The 21,865-nt window shown below is 32.5% G+C and overlaps 2 protein-coding genes and 1 long non-coding RNA gene across 4 annotated transcripts in view; 1 reads left to right on the top strand and 2 right to left on the bottom strand.

Moving 5' to 3' along the window:
* Positions 1–21,865, top strand: part of LOC140045229 (chloride channel protein 2-like) — a 94,036-nt gene that overhangs the window by 33,740 nt on the left and 38,431 nt on the right. The gene's annotated exons all lie outside the window — the stretch shown is intronic.
* On the bottom strand, positions 1,047–3,525 carry LOC140043862 (E3 ubiquitin-protein ligase TRIM71-like). Its single transcript, XM_072088338.1, has 2 exons — positions 3,449–3,525; positions 1,047–3,273 (listed from the first exon to the last, which is right to left on the bottom strand). Exon 2 carries the CDS (start codon positions 3,271–3,273, stop codon positions 1,111–1,113), a length of 2,163 nt encoding a protein of 720 aa, XP_071944439.1. The 5' UTR covers positions 3,449–3,525; the 3' UTR covers positions 1,047–1,110.
* Positions 10,839–12,158, bottom strand: LOC140043861 (uncharacterized). Its single transcript, XR_011844427.1, has 3 exons — positions 11,755–12,158; positions 11,292–11,411; positions 10,839–11,101 (listed from the first exon to the last, which is right to left on the bottom strand). It is a non-coding gene; the product is annotated as an uncharacterized lncRNA (long non-coding RNA).

The raw sequence follows: 21,865 nt of genomic DNA, 5'->3' as shown, positions 1-21,865 counted from the left end.
AAAATATAGTGTTTAATTTTAGTATATTTTAATTATAAAAAACTAAATATAAAAGTTACAATATATAAGCTAAAATTCTGAATAATGAGCATATATTGATTTTACCCATTATACATTATCAATAATTATGTATTTTGACTCTGTTTCCTCCATATTCTGTCACAGCTACTATCTTTTTTCATAGATATTATGTTGATCTAATGTAACTAACTCAACATTATGTATTTGTTTTATAAAACACCATTGTTATCAAATTGCTGTAGTTTGTGTCTACTTGATATCAGTATGTTCTCATCATAATCTATGGCTATATTCTGAGAGTGACATAACCATCTATTCCACCGTGCTCTATGAGGATTTGGATCAAACAGTTGTATTCTGTTATTCAAATGATCTACAACAATCAGGTTCCGTTTCTTTGTGAGAGCAGCATCACTTGGTAACCTCATTTGACCCTCTTTGCTACCCTCTTCACCAATTTAACCAAGAAAGTCTCCATTATCAACATTAAACTTAAGTACACAGTGAGCTTCTCTGTTTGCCACATACCATGGTTTTAGTTTTCTTATTTACTGTCAAGCCTCCAGGATGTTTTATTATGCAATTTTTTGTCACGGAAACAGTTTTGTTTAATAAATCACTATAATATTTTTAAAATAATAATTTTGTTTTATAATCTTCATGTAATGCGCAGTTGATTCCCAGGCTTTCAAAACAATTGATCAGGTGGTCAGGCCTTAATATTTACTTTACATATTTTGATCTCATTCAAAATAACTTTCTTTTTGTTGAATGTACAAAAATAAATAATAACAAATATTGCTTGGTTACATTTTAGTAACTTTTATTATTTACTTGATATCTTGTTCATAGTTATTTTTACATTGATGACCGAATAAATATTATTATTATTATTATTATTATTATTATTATTATTATATCTAAGAAATGCTGATTTGATATAAAGTTTTACATTATTAACAAATTTAATTAAATTACTAATTATTCTCAAACAACACAGGTTTGTTGTTTATCATCGGTGGTATTCAGTGTGCATATAGAAATTGTTTGTTTTTCTGGTAGTTTGATCAAGTATATAAAATGTGCTATTTAATAATTATATATTTTTACTTTGTTTGATCTCCAGTTTGCTACAGCTACCCTTCTTGGTTTCTTAGAGATTATTGCAACTCCACAAGGTACATCTAATCCACCATCATCTATTCGTTTGAGAAAATCTCCATTTTGATCAAATAATTGAAGTTTGTTATTACTTGATACCAAGAGGTTTTCCTCAGATTCTATCGCTACATAATGAGGATATTGAACATGACCATCTTGCTCACCTTTGCCTACAAGAATTTTCATAAACTTATCATTAGCATCAAACATTTGTATTCTGTGATTTCCAAATTCTACAACAATCAGGTTGCCCTCGTTTGTCAGAGCAAGTCCATCTGGCATATTCATTTCTCCTTCTTTGTTACCTTTTGAACCAAATCTACCAATAAGTTCACCACTATCAACATTAAATTTAAACACACAATGACAATCCCAATCTGCAACATACATGGTTCTAGTTTCCTTATTCACTGTCAATCCACGTGGGTGTGTTAATGTTCCTTTACCAAATGTACGAATTTGTTGAAATTTATCATCACACTTGACAACAGTTTTGTTTAGGTAATCACTATACACCATTTGGCCATTACTCATTTGATGTATACGAACAACCTGTACATTGTCTGGTATCTCTATTCTACCAATGAATGAACATTCTTGGTTGAACTTCAATAAGTCTTTACTAAAACTAGTTACAATTAAATTTCCTTCTTTATCTAATATTACATCATTTACTTTGTCATTCTTGTTATGTACTTTACGCCTTCTTATGTTATCAATGGTATGCACAAGTCCTAGCGCTTCCACCTTGATATTCACTGGTGATCCTTTGATTTCTTCTCTTCTAGCAGTAATCTTCATCTTCCAATCTCCTTCTTTATGACATCTTCCTGTTATTCTGTACTCTCCACTTCCTTGATATTTCACTTCAGTTGCTGATTCTTCACCTGATTTATTAATTAAAGTTGCAGCCAATATAGATTCCTCACTTTCTACTGAACTTGACACAACTTTCACTTCAAATGGCTGTCCTTTTGTGACTATAATAGGTACTTTATCTTCAGCAACCTCATATGCACATTCAACATTTGACATTTTACCAATGCCTTCCAAATCTATTAACATATCCAAGTTTTTAGATGGAATGAAAATAGGGGCTTTTATCTTGATAGATTCATCATACTTTGATTCCAGAGTTTCTTCTTTAACAGAATTAATATTTTCCTCATGAGATCTAAGTGTTTCTCTTTCTTCTGGTTTGTTCATCATTGTGTTAATTAATGGCAACATCTCATTAACTTTCAACAGCTTTGAGTCAATATTTTTAACTCTATTATCAATAAGCTCTTTGTTTTCTTTGTCAATTTTGTCAAGGTCCATCAACATTGCTCTTGTTTTCTCCTGAGCCTTTTTAATAATGTTTTCTTCTTGTAATTCAATCGCTGTTCTGCATAATTTTAATTTTAATTCAAAGTCGGATCTTTCTTTCATGAAGCTTTCCCTTGTTCTTTTTAGTTTTTCTTTAATTTCTTCCGCACTTTTTTTAACTTCTGTAGCATTTTGATTAAACTCGTCTACAGCCGTCTCGAATGGAATCACATTATGTTCATTTTGATAACAGCGTAGAACATGTTCACATTTCTTACATCCACTTTTAAGACAAATTCTGCAATAAAATTCAAGCATGCAGTCCCTGTGATATATGCATTTATGTGGCAGATCTTTACCTTCTCCTTGAATTTTGTCCAGTGTGTACAATGGGTGGTTTTTCAATACAGGAATTATTGTATGATGTTTAATACATTGTCCACATAGATACATTCGACATTCAGAGCAGTAGTATTCAGGTTGGTTATCACAGCTTGAGCACTTTGGTGGTTTTTCAGATTCAATATTCCCAACAAATTTAACTTGATAACTTAACATTTCATTGGTAGTAAGATCTTTTAAATCAAATTGATTTAGGTCATCGTACATCTTACAACATTTTGGACATTTTATTTTGCCGCTTGTTTTAATCAAACTCTGCAGGCAATGAAGACAGTAACTATGGAGGCACTCAAGTGTTTTTGGTTCTGTCAGTCTTTCTAGACAGATTGCACATTCAAGATCATTCTTGTCTAAGAATTGTAATGCTTTTTGTTCCGACATCTGTAAGAAAATGAAACATCTAAGTCTATAAATAAAGCTATCTATTAAATATCTTAGTATTATGTTATGCGCATATATTAAACAATTTGTGCAATTTAAAATTGCGCAAGGATTAGTGTACAGATTATTTCGATTATAAAAAAAAATGTTTACAGTTAATAATAATAATACTTACTATGATTAAATGAGTTATAAGAAACAAAGGTCACAAAAGCAGCTAGACGTTCCAGTATTGTAAAATTTGAGCTAATCTAGGCACAGAAAACTAGGAAGTAATATCAAATTCTAAAAATAGTTTGTTGGACTTTCCAAAATTTTCAGTAGCTGCTGCTGATTGGCTAATGCAGGGATAATGTTTAATTTATAGAAGAAGGTTTATTAGTTATCCGCAACGAAGTTGCAGGATAACTCCTAGTGATTGTACGAAATCATCATCCTCTTTTTTTTTAGTTATCCGCATTTAGCGGATAACTCCTTGGAACTGTCCTGTGTCTTTTTTTTTTTTTTCATTATTCTTCAGTCTTTCTCCCTCACTTTTTGTGCAGAGCGTATCTCTAAAATGGGTAAACATAACATTTCATAACTTTGTCAACATATGGGCATTTACGTGAAGTTGTGCACCTCCTATTTTTGAATGACGTCATAGTTACGCAACGTGACTTACGCGTGATTTTATGATTTTTTTAAATTGATCATAGATTTAAAACCAAGCGTAATTTTGTTTTTACATTTTGTGAAAATTTAAGTCATATCAAGGGCAAACTGTTTGTGCACAAAAAATGGCATGTTTTACAAGAAGTTACGCGCGCACGCGCGTTTGAAATTTTAAAATGCGAAAAATTAATTTCTAATCAACTTTCTACGCGTTTCATGTCATTTTAAGCATGTAAAAAATTCCCACGCATGCGCAAATTTTTACGTGTGCGGTGCGCACGTAGCATTAAAAACATATATTTTTCGCGTAATTTATGTTTTTCCAGCCTTTTCTAGTAATTTTACCAACTTTTAAACAATTTCGACTTAAAGTTACGTCATACGAGCACGTCGAATTGGACAATTTGCGCACGTTTTTGATGAAAAAGTACAACAATTTGTCAAAATTATGCCTTTTTTTAAACAATCGTAATTTCTAAACTACACGGTCAACTTTTTGTGGATAACATATTCTGGAAGTTGATGAGTTGTAGATATCGGATCATGTATTAATATGGCTAACCGGACATTTTAACGTCATCGTATGGCCACACGAATATAAAATTGAGGATTTTTGTATCTTTCGTCATAGCTCATTACATTTAATAGAGCGCATCTCCACTTATACATTTTCCATTTTCACCCCGATTTTGATATTGTCTAGGTCAATCAACTATCTTTCGCATGAGTTAAAAATATTTTAATTGTTATGACGTCATCGTGCCTAAAAATTTAAATTACATGTGGCATTAATTTCATCTTTACAGTAAATTTTAATCTGTTATAGCTCGTAAGAATAAAATGTGATAATCACGATTAAACGTTTTCTGGAAGCGATTGGATTGTAGATACGAAATCATGTAAAAAAATTTCCAATCGGATGTTGTGACGTCATCATATGGCCAGTTAAATAAAAAAAGTCGTATTTTAATATTTTGCGTCATAGTTCATCACATTTAAAAGGGTGCGCATCTATATTTTACGTATTCAAATTTCTTCTACACGTTAATATGTTGTTCCTAAGATAATTTCCTTCTGAAATTGCTATCGAAGTGTTTCATTTTGATACCGTCGCCATGTTAAAAATTTGAATAAATGGCGGGTCCCGTAATTTCACCTATTCTACACTGTATGTAATATGTATACAGATTATACTGTTTGCATGTATACTATATGACACAAAATTGACAGAATTCAGCACTAACAGCATATCATATTCTTCAGTTCTTGTCATAATGCCATAATCTTTATCTGTGTGTGAAATATTCCAACGTATGACGTGCACGTGGCGTTTGTCGTTGTGCGGATAACTAACTCGTCAAAGTGACGAGTTTCATGTCTAGTTGGTTATCCGCAACGAAGTTGCTGGATAACCTCTTGTGATTGTACGAAATCATCAACATCAACTTTTTATTAGTTATCCGCACTTGGCGGATAACTCCTTGTTATTGTATGGGATCAATATTTTTTTCTGTATTATTCTTCTTTCTTTCTCGCTATTTTTGTGTAGAGCGTTTCTCTAAAATGTGTAAACATAACATTTCATAACTTTGACAACATGTGGGCATTTACGTGAACTTGTGCACCTCCTATTTTTTAATGACGTCAGAGTTGTGCAACGTGACTTACGTGCGATTTTATGAATTTCGCGTATTTAACATAGATCGAAAACCATAAAAGATTTTAAACTGAAACTTTGCAAAAGTTTAATTTGTGTCATGCGCTAACTTCCTGTTAAAAAAAAATTGCGTGTTTTACACAAAGTTACGCGTGTACGCGCATTTAAAAATTTAAAATGCGCAAAATTAATTTCTATTCAATTTTCTACGAGTTTCATGTCATTTTAAGCATGTCAAAAATTCCCACGCGTGCGCAAATTTTTACGTGTGTGGTGCGCACGTAGCATTAAAAACATATTTTTTTCGCGTGATTTATATTTGTCCAGCCTTTTCTAGTAATTTTACCAACTTTTAAACAATTTCGACTTAAAGTTACGTCATACGAGCACGTCGAATTGGACAATTTGCGCGCGTTATTGATGAAAAAGTTCAAAAATTTGTCAAAATTATGCCTTTTTTTAAACAGTCATAATTTCTAAACTACACGATCAACTTTTTGTGGATGACATATTCTGGAAGTTGATGAGTTGTAGATATCGGATCATGTATTTTTATGGCTAACCGGACATTGTGACGTCATCGTATGGCCACGTGAATATAAAATTTAGGAATTTTGTATCTTTCGTCATAGCTCATCACATTTAGTAGAACGCATCGCCACTTATCAGTTTTCCATTTTCACGCCGATTTTGATATTGTCTAGGTAAATCAACTATCTTTCGCACAAGTTAAAAATATTTAAATTTTTATGAGGTCATCGTGCCTAAAAATTTTAATTACGTGGGTCATTAATTTCATCTTTACAGTAAATTTTTATCTGTTGTAGCTCGTAAGAATAAAATGTGATAATCACGATTAAAACATTTTCTGAAAGCTATTGGATTGTAGATACGAAATCCTGTCAACATTTTGCCAATCGCATGTTGTGACGTCATCATATGGCCAGTTAAATAAAAAATGTCGTATTTTCATATTTTGCGTCATCATTCATTACATTTAAAAGAACGCGCATCAATATTTCACGTATTCGAATTTCTTTTACACGTTAATATGTTGTTACTGCACGTCGAATTGGATAATTTATGTGCGTTTTTGATGAAAAAGTTCAAAAATTTGTCAAAATTTGTCAAAATTATACCTTTTTTTAAACAGTCGTAGTTTCTAAACTAAACGGTAAAAGTTATTTTTATTACGTATTTTGGAAGATGATGAGTTGTAGATCATGTATCATGCATCAATACGGCTTACCGGACATTGTGACGTCATCGTATGGCCATGCGAATATAAAAAATAGAATTTTTGTATCTTTCATCATAGCTCATCACATTTAATAGAGCGCATCTCCAATTATCTGTTTTCCATTTTCACCCCGATTTTTATATTATCTAGGTCAATCAACTATCGTTCGCATGAGTTAAAATATTTTAATTTTTATGACGTCATCATGTCTAAAAATGAAAATAACGTGGGTCACTTATTTTCATCTTTACAGTAAATTTCAATCTGTTATAGCTCGTCAGAATAAAACGTGATAATCATGATTAAAACGTTTTCTGGAAGCTATTGGATTGTAGATACGAATTCATGTAAACATTTTGCCAATCGGATGTTGTGACGTCATCATATGGCCAGTTGAATAAAAAAAGTCGTATTTTCATATTTTGCGTAATAGTTCATCACATTTAAAAGGGCGCGCATCTATATTTTACGTATTCAAATTCCTTCTACACGTTAATATGTTGCTGCTGAGATAATTTCCTTCCGAAATTGCTATCTTAGTGTTTCATTTTGATACCGAAGCCGTGTTAAAAATAAGAATAAACGGGGGGACCCGTAATTTCACCTATTCTACACTGTATGTAACATGTATACAGATTATACCGTTTGCACTGTATATACTATATGACACAAAATTGACAGAATTCAGCACTAACAGCATATGATATTCTTCAGTTCAGGTTATAATGTCATAATCTTTTTCCGTGTGCAAAATTCCAACGTATGATGTGCGCGTGGCGTTTGTCGTGCGGATAACTAACTCGTCAAAGTGACGAGTTTCATGTCTAGTTTCTCTTCTTTCTTTCTGTATGATTTTTGTGGATCGCTTTTCTCTAAAACTTGCAAACATAACATTTTGTAACTTTCTCAACATATCGTCATGCACATGAAGATGTGCAGCGAAGCTTTTCATGATGTTTACAATTGCGCAACGTGACTTACGCGCGATTTAACGATTTTGTCGTATTTAACATAGCTCGACAACCAAATAACATTTCAACTTGAAACTTTGCAAAAGTTTAATTTATATCATGCGCTAACTTTCTGTTCAAAAAAAATTGCGTGTTTTACACAAAGTTACGCGCGCACGCGCATTTAAAATTTCAAAATGCGCAAAATTAATTTATAATCAACTTTCTACGCGATTCATGTCGTTTTAAGCATGTCAAAAATTCCCACGCGTGCGCACATTTTTACGTGTGCGGTGCGCACGTAGCATTGAAAACGTATTTTTTTTGCGTGATTTATATTTTTCCAGCCTTTTCTACTAATTTTACCAAATTTTAAACAATTTCGACTTAAAGATACGTCATACGAGCACGTCGAATTGGACAATTTGCGCGCGTTTTTTATGAAAACGTTAAAAAATTTGTTTAAAATATGCCTTTTTTTAAACAGTCGTAATTTCTAAACTAGACGGTCAACTTTTTGTGGATGGCATATTCTGGAAGTAGATGAGTTGTAGATATCGGATCAGGTATTAATATGGCTAATCGGACATTGTGACGTCATCGTATGGCCACGCGAATATAAAATTTAGGATTTTTGTACCTTTCGTCATAGCTCATCACATTGAACAGAGCGCATCTCTACTTATCCGTTTTCCATTTTCACCCCGATTTTGATATTGTCTAGGTCAATCAAGTATCTTTCGCAGGAGTTAAAAATATTTTAATTTTTTTGACGTCATCATGCCTAAAAATTTAAATCACGTGTGGCATTAATTTCATCTTTACAGTAAATTTTAATCTGTTATAGCTCATAAGAATAAAATGTGATAATCACGATTAAAACTTTTTCTGGAAGCTATTGGATTGTAGATACGAAATTATGTAAAAATGTTGCCAATCGGATGTTGTGACGTCATCATATGGCCAGTTATATAAAAAAGGTCGTATTTTCATCTTTTGCGTCATAATTCATTACATTTAAAAGAGCGCGCATCAATATTTCACGTATTCAAATTTCTTCTACACGCTAATACGTTGTTGCTGAGATAATTTCCTTTCGGAATTGCTACCTTCGCGTTTCATTTTAAAACCGTCAACATGTTAAAAATTGCAATAAATAGCGGGTCCCGTAATTTCACCTATTCTACACTGTATGTGATATGGATACAGATTATACTGTGTATACTATATATGAATTTAAATAATAAAATTCAGCAATAACAACATATCATATTCTTCAGTTCAGGTCATAATGCCAACGTGAACACTTCCTTTTGTCCTCAACCTATCCCCTTAATGTTAATGTTGCACCACTTGCGCGGCGGATAACCAAACTCGTCAAAGTGACGAGTTACATGTCTAGTCTTTATCTTCTTTCTTTCTGTAATTTTTTGTGTCACGCGTATCTGTAAAACTTCCAAACATAACATTTCGTAACTTTCTCAACATATCGTCACTCATATGAAGTTGTGCAGCGAAGCTTTTCAGCATATTTACAATTGCGCAACGTGACTTACGCGCGATTTTATGAATTTAGCGTTTTAAACATAGGTAAAAAACCGAAAAACGTTTGTAATTGAAACTTTGCAAAAGTTTAATTTATATCATGCGCTAAATTTCTGTTGAACAAAAATTGCGTGTTTTACACAAAGTTACGCGCGCACGCGCATTTAAAATTTTAAAATGCGCAAAATTTATTTCTAATCAACTTTCTACGTGTTTCATGTCATTTTAAGTATGTCAAAAATTCCCACGCGTGCGCAAATTTTTACGTGTGCGGTGCGCACGTAGCATTAAAAACATATTTTTTTCGCTTGATTTATGTTGTTCCAGCCTTTTTCTAGTAATTTTACCAACTTTTAAAGATGTATTGTCCCCCTGAAAAAAAAATTTTTTTCGATATTTTTGTTGAATAGGCCATTTTAATTGCACATAAAAGTTATTCACTTTGACCTCAATTTGGATTGAAAAAAATAATTTTTTACACGGGAAAATCGCAATTTAATGCAAAAATTAACCAACCGGAAGCTATTTGTCTGGAAGACAAATGTGTTCCGGTTTAATTTAACCCTTGACCTGAGTTAGCTCATAAATATTCATATTGTATGGATACATTGTGTGGATGATGACGCTTTCCAAATCAACAGCCAACAACGATAGCAATGCCATGCGTGCGAGAGAGTCGAGTAGTGATGCGAGACGAATCTTGAAGAAAACACGGAAACTATAGCTAGCAGAATGCTAAGTTAGAATTACAGTTGGTAACTTTGATGTTGAATCTTATTCATTTAGGTGAGTTTTTGTTTCGCTAACAGGAGAGGCCTAGGCCCGAATTTGCTGCTACTGTACTATACCTACTAGTCTACTACTAGGCCTAGTACTGACAGTCTCGAGTAGCCTAACTGCTGCCTACTTCTGTCTCTAGAAGTAGAGTGTGTAGTAGGCCTAGGCAGTACACTGCTAGCTAGGGCTACAGTAGACCACCACCAGAAGGGATGTATTTTTGTTTTAATCATGATGAATTGGTTTAATTTTTTAAGATTTTAACTATCTATTCGGCAGTGAAAATTAAAAAAAAAAGAAAATCTAAATAGGCCTATTGTTTTGGATGTTTTACTGATGCAATATTTTAAAAATATTTTCTGTATCAAATGCAATAGGTTCAAATTAACATTCCGCAAATAAACATTTTATGCAGATATTTTGACACAAATTTCTTTTTTTTTTTAGGTTGATTGATTGAACAATAAGAGCAAGTAGTGAGAAACATAAAATGTATCGTACAGTGGCAACATTCACAATTTATTGAAACGTTTCTTACTATTAAAATGACACTTTGTAATGGATGTGAGCGATCTTAGAAGACTATAGCTGTCGTAATTACTGCCACAATCAACACATTGATAATTAGTAGACAAATTGACACAAAAAACAATACAGGAATTCAATAAGATACTGTATATATATATTTTATTAACTCCTTTTGCACTGTAATATTTACAGTAAAATTATGAAGTGTAAGTAAATTTGAAGAATTTATCCTGTGTACTGTTGTAGTAGTTTTTTTTTATTTATTGAATGTTATGTTTACAAAATAATATACTGTACTGTACATATAATACAAAAAAAAAATTATACAATATTTTACAAGCGGGACAAGAACATATTGGCCGAATGCAGCAGGAGAGTCAGAAATATTTTTCCTGCAATATCCAATCATATTCCAATACCGAGTCTATCATTGTTGTCTTTGGGTGACCTCTGTTGCAGTCTTCATCAGCTCAACGTCTTTAAAAAAAGTAAAAGCAAAGTATGAAAATCTGGAAAAAATAGATCATGCATATTTAGTGCAAAATTGGGCTAGTGAAATTGCTTACTTTGACATAGTCAAATAAGTATACTACCTTTCTATGGTAATTAAAACACATTACTTATAATGTTATAACTTATAAAAATAGAAAATAAATATTTGACTTACTACAGTACAGAGAACATTTGTTTGTGTTGTAAAATGGCTAAGCTGGCTTTTCCCCTCTGTCTACTTGTACAGTGCTGCTGGAAGGTTCTCAATTTCAGGCTTGTATTGCAACCATTTTCCCTGAAAAATGTTTGTTTTATTTTTATCATAAAAATTAGCTTCAACTGTAAATATATATGGTACAGCAAGCTGGCTGTATTTTCGGAATGTAGCTAAGATTGATGGCATATAGCCTAGGCCAGTCTATGAAGAGTACAATGCCTAGCTGGGCATCTTCTGCAGGGACCCGATTGTCACAGTCTGCTTGCTACACTAGCCTAGTAATATGCAGCAGCATGTATTAATTATTCTAGGCCTAGCCCTGAACTGAGAAAATCCCATGCTAAGTTAATTAATTTACCTTCCAGTTATTATTGCGTTATATATATTATTATATTTAAAATAACCGTCTAGGCCTACATACCGACAAATTAACAGCTCAGCTTTACATATTTATACGATCAGCCATCCCATCCCAGGGAAACCCACAGTCGCGTCGATCTCTGGTGGTGTTGTTGTACCATACAACGTGCATCGTCCATTGTTAGATCAGATCTCTGCTGTGTGGATGCTCATTAACATATCATGCATATGTATGAGTTAGCTCTACCGGCCTAATTTCTGAGCCGATGAGTTCGAAAAAATGGTAAATTTATTTTGATTTTTTTATAAGCGAAATCAATATTTTTTTCGGATTTTTTTTCGGTGGAAGTGAATAACTTTATGTTAACTACAAAACGGTCTATTCAAAATTTGATTTTTTTCATCTTTATTTTTCATTTTTTGGGGGACAATACATCTTTAAACAATTTCGACTTAAACTTACGTCATACGAGCACGTCGAATTGTACAATTTGCGCGCGTTTTTGATGAAAAAGTTCAAAAATTCCTCAAAATTATGCCTTTTTTTAAACAGTCGTAATTTCTAAACTACACGGTCAACTTTTTGTGGATGACATATTCTGGAAGTTGATTAGTTGTAGATATCGGACCATGTATTAATATGGCTAACCGGACATTATGACGTCATCGTATGGCCACGCAAATATAAAATAAAGGATTTTTGTATCTTTCGTTATAGGTCATCACATTTAATAGAGCGCATCTCCACTTAGCCGTTTTCCATTTTCACCCCGATTTTGATATTGTCTAGGTCAATCAACTATCTTTCGCTTGAGTTAAAAATATTTTAATTTTTGTGACGTCATCATGCCTAAAAATTTAAATTACGTGTGGCATTAATTTCATCTTTTCAGTAAATTTTAATCTGTTATAGCTCGTAAGAATAAAATGTGATAATCACGATTAAAACGTTTTCTAGTAGCTATTGGATTGTAGATAGGAAATCATGTAAAAATTTTGCCAATCGGATGTTGTGACGTCATCATATGACCTGTTAAATAAAAAAAGTCGTAGTTTCATCTTTTGCGTTATAATTTATTACATTTAAAAGAGCGCGCATCAATATTTTACGTATTTAAATTTCTTCTACACATAATATGTTCTTGCCGAAATAATTTCCTTCCGAAATTGCTATCTTAGTGTTTCATTTTGATACCGTCGCCATGTTAAAAATTGGAATAAATGGCGGGTCCAGTCATTTCGCCTATTCTACACTGTATGTAATATGTATACAGATTATTGTATATACACAAAATAACAGAATTCAGCAATAACAACATATCATACTCTTCAGTTCAGGTCATATTGGCATAATCTTTTTCTGTGTGCAATATTCTAACGTATGACGTGCACGTAGCCTTTGTCGTGCGGATAACTAACTCGTCAAAGTGACGAGTTACATGTCTAGTTTGTATATTAAGTGCTTATTTGCAGTATAAAGTCTATTGATCACATTGCTGCCTTGATTGGTGGGTTCAATGGGAGTGGGTGAAACCACTATCAAATAGGTGATAACATACTGATTTAATAACAGTTGTTATTTCCCATATTAATAATATAACTCCTTGCCAAAACTGTATCCAAGTGTAGTCTTACAGATGTTTACATTTTCAATAACAAATCATTAAACCTATTACATCACATGATATATTCTTTATTCACAAACTACCTAAAAAATATAGTTTTTAATTTTAGTATATTTTAATTAATAAGAAACTAAATATAAAAGTTACAATATATAAGCTAAAATTCTGAATAATGAGCATATATTGATTTTACCCATTATACATTATCAATTATTATGTATTTTGACTCTGTTTCCTCCATATTCTGTCACAGCTACTATCTTTTTTCATAGATATTATGTTGATCTAATGTAACTAACTCAACATTATGTATTTGTTTTATAAAAACACCATTGTTATCAAATTGCTGTAGTTTGTGTCTACTTGATATCAGTATGTTCTCATCATAATCTATGGCTATATTCTGAGAGTGATATAACCATATATTCCACCGTGCTCTATGAGGATTTGGATCAAACAGTTGTATTATGTTATTCAAATGATCTACAACAATCAGGTTCCATTCCTTTGTGAGAGCAGCATCACTTGGTCACCTCATTTGACCCTCTTTGCTACCCTCTTCATTGTTCACCAATTTAACCAAGAAAGTCTCCATTATCAGTGAGCTTCTCTGTTTGCCACATACCATGGTTATAGTTTTCTTATTTACTGTCAAGCCTCCAGGATGTTTTATTATGCAATTTTTAGGACAAGTTCTGCAATAAAATTCAAGCATGCAGTCCCTGTGATATATGCATTTATGTGGCAGATCTTTACCTTCTCCTTGAATTTTGTCCAGTGTGTACAATGGGTGGTTTTTCAATACAGGAATGGTTTTATGATGTTTAATACATTGTCCACATAGATACATTTGACATTCAGAGCAGTAGTATTCAGGTTGGTTATCACAGACACAGCTTGAGCACTTTGGCGGTTTTTCGGATTCAATATTTCCAACAAATTTAACTTGATAACTTAACATTTCATTGGTAGTAAGATCTTTCAAATCAAATTGATTTAGGTCATCGTACATCTTACAACATTTTGGACATTTTATTTTGCCGCTTGTTTTAATCAAAATCTGCAGGCAATGAAGACAGTAACTATGGAGACACTCAAGTGTTTTTGGTTCTGTCAGTCTTTCTAGACAGATTGCACATTCAAGATCATTCTTGTCTAAGAATTGTAATGCTTTTTGTTCCGACATCTGTAAAAAATGAAACATCTAAGTCTATAAATAAAGCTATCTATTAAATATCTTAGTATTATGTTATGCGCATATATTAAACAATTTGTGCAATTTAAAATTGCGCAAGGATTAGTGTACAGATTATTTTGATTATAAAAAAAATGTTACAGTACAACAATAATAATACTTACTATGATTAAATATAAGAAAGATGAAACAAAGGTGACAAAAGCAGCTAGACGTTAGTATTGTAAAATTTGAGCTAATCTGGGCACAGAAAACCAGGAAGTAATATCAAATTCTAAAAATAGTTTGTTGGACTTTCCAAAATATTCAGTAGCTGCTGCTGATTGGCTAACGCAAGGATAATTATGTTGTATTTATAGAAGAAGGTTTATTTGTATATTAAGTGCTTATTTGTGTAAAGTTTTATCAATACAACCCCATGAAATAATGTTATTTTTTAGTACAAAATTAAATATAAACAAAAAATATTTCTTACAAAAAACGCTGCTCGCTTTATTGACGTAACAGTTTTAAAGATATATTGTCCCTCTGAAAAATATTTTTTATTTCAAATTTGTTTTTGAATGTGTCATTTTATTGTCACATAATAGTTATTTTACCTGAAAAAATGTAATTTAAAGCGAAAAATACTTGACCTTGATCTTGTACAGGTGAACTTTATGCATGCAACTGAATACTCTCTAGAGACAACGTGACTACTTCAAGTTGGCACAAGTGGAAATTCTTCCACAATCTGTTGATTGGCGTCAACCAATCAAAGGGCAAGAATCCAAAATCGTTCAACCGTGAGCACTCATAGACTCTTTTCCAGACGTTTTGTGGATGCAACAGCTGGACCTATAAATTATAGTGGATGATCCATTTTCACATTTATGTCACTCTCAGTACTAAACTTGCTGCAGCTTTATATCTGATTGTCATCTCTTGTGACGTAGCGGGCTAGAGCAGCAGCGTGAAAACTGTCTTTACTTACATTTATTGTTCAAGTTTCAAATATTCCATAAAAAAAAAGATTCAGCGATTATTTACAGTCTAAAATCCACTGATGCACATTGCTGCCTTGTCTGATTGGTGGGTTCAATGGGAGTAGATGAAACCATTATCAAATAGGTGATAACATCACTGATTTAGTAAAACAGCTGTTATTTCCAATATTCAACTCCTTGCCAAAACTGTATCCAAGTGTAGTCTTACAGATGTTTACATTTTTCAATAACAAATCATTAAACCTATTACATCACATGATATATTTTTTGTTCACAAACCTAAAAAATATAGTGTTCATTCAATTTATGTTTTAATTAATAAGAAACTAAATATAAAAGTTACAATATATAAACTAAAATGCTGAATAATGAGCATATGTTGATTTTACCCATTATACATTATCAATATTGATATATTCTGACTCTGTTTCCTCCATATTCTGCCACAGCTACTCCCCCTCCACAGATATTATGTTGATAACTCAACATTATGTATTTGTTTTATAAAAACACTATTGTTATCAAATTGCTGTAGTTCATGTCTACTTGATACATGGTGGCTGGCTATATTCTGAGGGTAATATACATAACCATCAATTGCACCATGCTCAATGAGAATTCTCATAAATTTACTATTTGGATCAAACAGTAGTGTTCTGTTTTTCGTATGATCTACAACAATCAGGTTCCGTTCCTTTGTGAGAGCAACTTCGTAACCTCATTTGACCCTATTCGCTATCCTCTTCACCAATTTCACCAAGAAAGTCTCCATTATCAACATTAAACTTAAGTACACAGTGAGATTCTCTGTTGGCCAAGCAAATATGGATTTAGTTTTCTTATTTACTGTCAAGCCTCCGGGATGTTTTATTATGCAATTTTTTACCACAGAAACAGTTTAATAAATCAAGCAGTTGATTCCGAGGCTTTCAAAACAATTGATCAGGTGGTCAGCAGGCCTTAATATTTACTTTACATATTTTGATCTCATTCAAAATCTTTATTTTTGTTGAATGTACAAAAAATAAATAATAACAAATATGCTTTGTTACATTTTAGTAACTTTTATTATTTACTTGATACTATAATTTTTATTATATCTTGTTCATTGAATTGAAATATATATTTATACTGGGTAACCTCTTCAGTCAAAGACTGGTCTCCCAGAGGGCCCAGTTGGTGATCAGTGGCTGTGATGTACTAATACACCGGGGTAACCCCCTACTCGTCTCGAAAGATGTACTAGGTTCTTTAAAGTGCACACGAGCTAGATGTGTACACTGGACCTACGGTTTATAGTCCTTATCCGAGAAGACTCGTTCTACCACCAGAACCATGGAGTGAGTGAGCCTCGAACCCATGCCGATGTTATGGCTACGTAATTGCGGTTCCACTGTCTTAACCGCTCGGCCACTCACTCATACCGCTCGGCCACTCACTCATGTTATCTAAGAAATGTTGATTTGATAAGTTTTACATTATTAACAAATTTAAGTAAATTAATAGTCCAAGAGCATTAGTTCATAAGTATAGGCAGACCCGGACATTTTTGGTAACAAGCTAATTTTTTCAGGAAAGGTCCAGAACTATGATTGGAACATCATACTAAAAGTCCTGAAAAATCCTCCTTGTGCTCTCCGAGAAATCCAAGATGGCGTCCAAAATGGCTGCCATTTTAATTAGTCTATAACTTTGTAACCGCTTGTCATAGAGTAATGGTTTTGGTGTCAAATAGTTCACAGTATATACATTCCTATTTTCTCTAACAGAAAATTTTGTCAAAAAATGGCTGCTACAACAGTTTCTGGTAGTTTGACCTTTGACCTGGTCTTATCATATCTCGGTAATGGCTTGTCATAGAGAATTGAGATTAGGCCCAAATTGTTCAGAACATGCATATTTTTATTTGGTGTAATGAAATATTTTATCCCAAAATGACCGGAAGTGAGGTTATTGACCTCTTATTGACCTATTCATATATCTTTTACCGTATCTCAAGAAATATTTATCGTATAGCGTTACTTTTGGTGTCAAATTGTTTGGAACATATACATTTCTATTTAGTCTAATACAACAGTTTGCCCTAAAATGCCCGGAAGTAAGTTAAAATATTGAAAATTTAAAAAAAATCAAAGAACTGCATAGGCAGAGTATATGAATATTGTAGATAAAATAAAAAACTTTTAACTTTTAAAAAATGCCTTAAAACATGTTTTGGGCATAGAAAATCATCAGGTAAAGTGAATTGTTACAAAAAGAAAATCAATAAATTACAAAGAACAACTGTCAGTGGCTAATCAAAGTTGGTTAAAGTAAACAAAAGACAATATATTTTCTGCTTTTATTTTATTTATTTATTTAAACAAATGTCAAAGACCCTTTATCTGCAATTTTTAGATTAGATTTTTAAACGTGTGACTATAGCTCACGATGTCGGTCGGTAAACACTAACTCATATTCATATTTTTTTGTTATTTGGACACAGGATATTAATACTTGGAGGCAAATATAAATGTTTTAAAACATTTTTTAACATTTTCAGCAATTTCGGTCGGTTGGTCGGTCAGTAAACATTAAACTCATATTCATATTTTTTCGTTATTTTGACAGTCGATATTAATACTTGGAGGCAATTATACATGTTTTTAAAAATTCAAAAAATCAACATTTTCAGCAATTTCGGTCGGTAAGTCGGTCGGTAGGTCAGTAAACAATAACTCAAATTTGCGCAAGCGCATGCAGCCATGTATATGGCCTTATTGACTTATTAAAAATAACGCATTTTGAAACATTACTTGTTTTAAATGTTCGTTATATGGTTTATTTATGATAAAAAGAGAATGTACCCTAGGTATTTCGCATCAAACACCCTTTACCCGGCATGCATAGACTTTTTTCAGATTCAGATTTTATTTGGTACTTCATGAAATCCATGAAAAATAGATATGAAAGACACGGGCAATGATCCCGGTACCTCTCACATACTATAGTGAGCGCTCTACCATTTGAGCTAGTCCCCCAGTAACATATTTAACTGTTCTAAGATGAAACAATTATTGCCATACAGTATGCCCTATATAGGATTTATTATATATTGAAAATATGCAAAATAAGGCTCTTTAAATCACTGTAACATTGATCAGCAGCATTCTGTTACAGTCATTCATCATCTGATGTTCAACATCTTGGTGTTTGTTGCTTTTTTCACATCATTATCATCATGTTCATCTGTATGGATGTTGTTTCATGTTTGCCAAAAACAGTTATGACATTAATTTGTTTTCATCTTTAAACAGTTAAAAAGTTAGAGTATAGGCTTGCCAGTTAGAGAACATCAAGAGTGCATTCTCTTTTAAAACAAGGAATGACCTGGTTTCATGTTTCAAAATGCATTATTTTTACAAATAAAATGGTCTTTACATTCGTTTTTTGACAATCCTGAGTAAATATATGCCATGTACATACTGTAGAGTTTGCCATTTGGGCTTTTTCATGTGAAATGTATATGACCTGAAAGTTTCATTTTCACAGTATCATAAAGTCTATACATTTCCTAAATTACATAAAAGTTATACTTCTATGAACAAAAATAAATATCGTAATTTGTATATAAATAAAATAATAAAAATTATGACGTGATTTCAACAAAGCACTAATTCGCGTATGTAACGCGAGTTAAAGACAAATAAAGCATTTAAAATGTATTCATGACAATTGACATCTACATGGGTGACATTTTGTAGCAATAACATTTCAACCATAACTAGTATGAGAATTTAAGTTTCCCTGTGTTTTGGTCATGTCCATTTTTTGTAACAAGTGTTATGCTTGGTTCCCACTAGCGACGCAACACAAGGACGTAACGCAATGCAAGTGAATTGACCAATCACAAGCGATGGCTTATTCGCTTGTGATTGCTAACTGTCTATAACTTCGCTTGTCATTGGTTAAAACGCTTGCGTTACGTTTACGTCCTTGCGTTACGTTCTAGTGGGAACCAAGCTTTACCGATATTCTTTGTTCTATCGCAGCAAAATTTACCCTCAAGGTTATTGTTGAAAACAACAAAACACTATTCAACTACCCAATAAAATGTAACGCTTGTTGTGGAATAACCCATTTTTTTTGTTTAATTATTCCAACTTTGATTAGTAACAATTCACTTTACCTGATGATGTGCTATGCCCAAAACATGTTTTAAGGCATTTTTTTAAAGTTAAAAGTTTGATTTTTATCTACAGTATTCATATACTCTGTACTATGCAGCTCTTTGATTTTAAAAATTTTCAATATTTTAACTTACTTCCGAGCATTTTAGGGCAAACTGTTGTATTAGACTAAATAGAAATGTATATGTTCCAAACAATTTGACACCAAAAGTAACGCTATACGATAAATATTTCTTGAGATACGGTAAAAGATATGAATAGGTCAATAACCTCACTTCCGGTCATTTTGGGATAAAATATTTCATTACACCAAATAAAAATATGCATGTTCTGAACAATTTGGGCCTAATCTCAATTCTCTATGACAAGCCGTTACCGAGATATGATAAGACCAGGTCAAAGGTCAAACTACCAGAAACTGTAGTAGCAGTCATTTTTTGATAACATTTTCTGTTAGAGCAAATAGGAATGTATATACTGTGAACTATTTGACACCAAAACCAATACTCTATGACAAGCGGTTACAAAGTTATAGACTAATTAAAATGGCAGCCATTTTGGACGCCATCTTGGATTTCTCGAAGAGTACAAGGAGGATTTTTCAGGACTTTTAGTATGATGTTCCAATCATAGTTCTGGACCTTTCCTGCAAAAATTAGCTTGGTACCAGAAATGTCCGGGTCAAACCCTAATGCTCTTGGACTATAACTAGAAAGCCACTCTGAGAGTGCATACCTCCGCCTACTGTAAAATTCTTCTACATCAGATTTAGTCACCGTAAAGTGTGTGTCTTAATGCTATGTGTGATTTAGGCTAATTTCACTACAAGCATGTGTATGAGAGTTTGGTGTAAAGGTTATGTAACCCGCCTTTCAACTAACAATAGCTTCAGCCGACTAACAATAGAACAGAAACGCGAAAAATAAACAGGTGAATTTAAAAAGAAATAGGGTATTTAAACTATTCGCAACAAAAAACTTGTACATTAAATCTAATTATGTTTGAAAATTACAAATCAAAAAATATAATTCTTGCTTCTTCTACAAAAATGAAGTTTTTTGGACAAGTAGTTCTCGAGAAAATACAATTTTAGTTTACTTGTTACTTTAAGACTAGCAAGTCTGAAAATAATTTTAAAAAGTGGTCCAGAATTGGAATTGCCTCCAAAATGTAAGGGAATGGTCCTTGACTACATGTCAATCTGTATTTTCATTTTGGGAAAGATCTTGTAATTACTTTTTGAGTAATCCTGCTAACAACAAACAAACAAACAAACAAATGAAAGCACTCAGAAACTGAGTGAAGTACTTGGAAAAATATATCAACTAATAGGGAGCATGTTGAATGATACATTTTTTTTCTTTAGGTATTAGCTTTACATAGTTTAAATCCTGCTGGGGTTTATACTTTTTAAAAATAATTTTTAATACAAACAAACTCCGTCATTGCAACAATGACCTTTCTAAAATCAAGATTGACAAGGAGTTGAGGAGTGTCTTGAAGCTGTGCCGATTTGCGGCGCCCCTGCCTTAACCCATGTAGTAAGATTAACCGCTCGACCAGTCGACTAATATTTTGGTCCATATCAAAGAATATGTCCATGTTACAAGAAGACAGAATGCGTGCTATTTAATATATCGTACGGACGATCAATATATCAATTTTCCTGTAAGTATATACCTATGTACAGAATGAAATAAGGAAGGACACACGCTGGTACTAAAAAACTAATTATCAACTAACAATAGATAGGTTTTTTAAAACGACTCGTATCAAAAAACCTGTACATTAAATCAAATTATGTTTTGAAAATTACAAATTACAATTTATAACTCTTGCCTCTTGTCAAAAAATGTGGTTTTTTAGACAAGTAGTTCTCGAGAAAATGCACTTGTTACTTTTAGACTGCTCGCCGGCTTTTGAAAATTGTCTCCTATCTTTTAACACTAGCCGGTCTGAAAATAATATCATTTTTGTTATTTGTGAAGTTATTAATAAACCAATTTTGTTGATTTTTAATAGGCATGGTTTGAAAGTATATCTATCTTAGACCCAAAAATTCAGAATTATAACTTGAAAATGTAGGCGCTATCGTGCTAACAAACAAACAAACATACATACAAACAAACAAAGTAAATACTATACTTGGCAAAATTTTATTTTGCCAAGTAACAAAGATCGATTACATATACCTCCT

The sequence above is a fragment of the Antedon mediterranea genome, chromosome 3, assembly GCF_964355755.1.
Source record: "Antedon mediterranea chromosome 3, ecAntMedi1.1, whole genome shotgun sequence".
Classification (NCBI taxonomy): domain Eukaryota; kingdom Metazoa; phylum Echinodermata; class Crinoidea; order Comatulida; family Antedonidae; genus Antedon; species Antedon mediterranea.
Note: the sequence above shows the minus strand (reverse complement) of the source record. Positions and strands in the feature narration are given on the sequence as shown.

What these genes read in the sequence shown, in the direction of transcription:
- LOC140043862 (XM_072088338.1), bottom strand. Translation starts at nt 3,273, where the DNA reads ATGTCGGAACAAAAAGCATTACAATTCTTAGACAAGAATGATCTTGAA.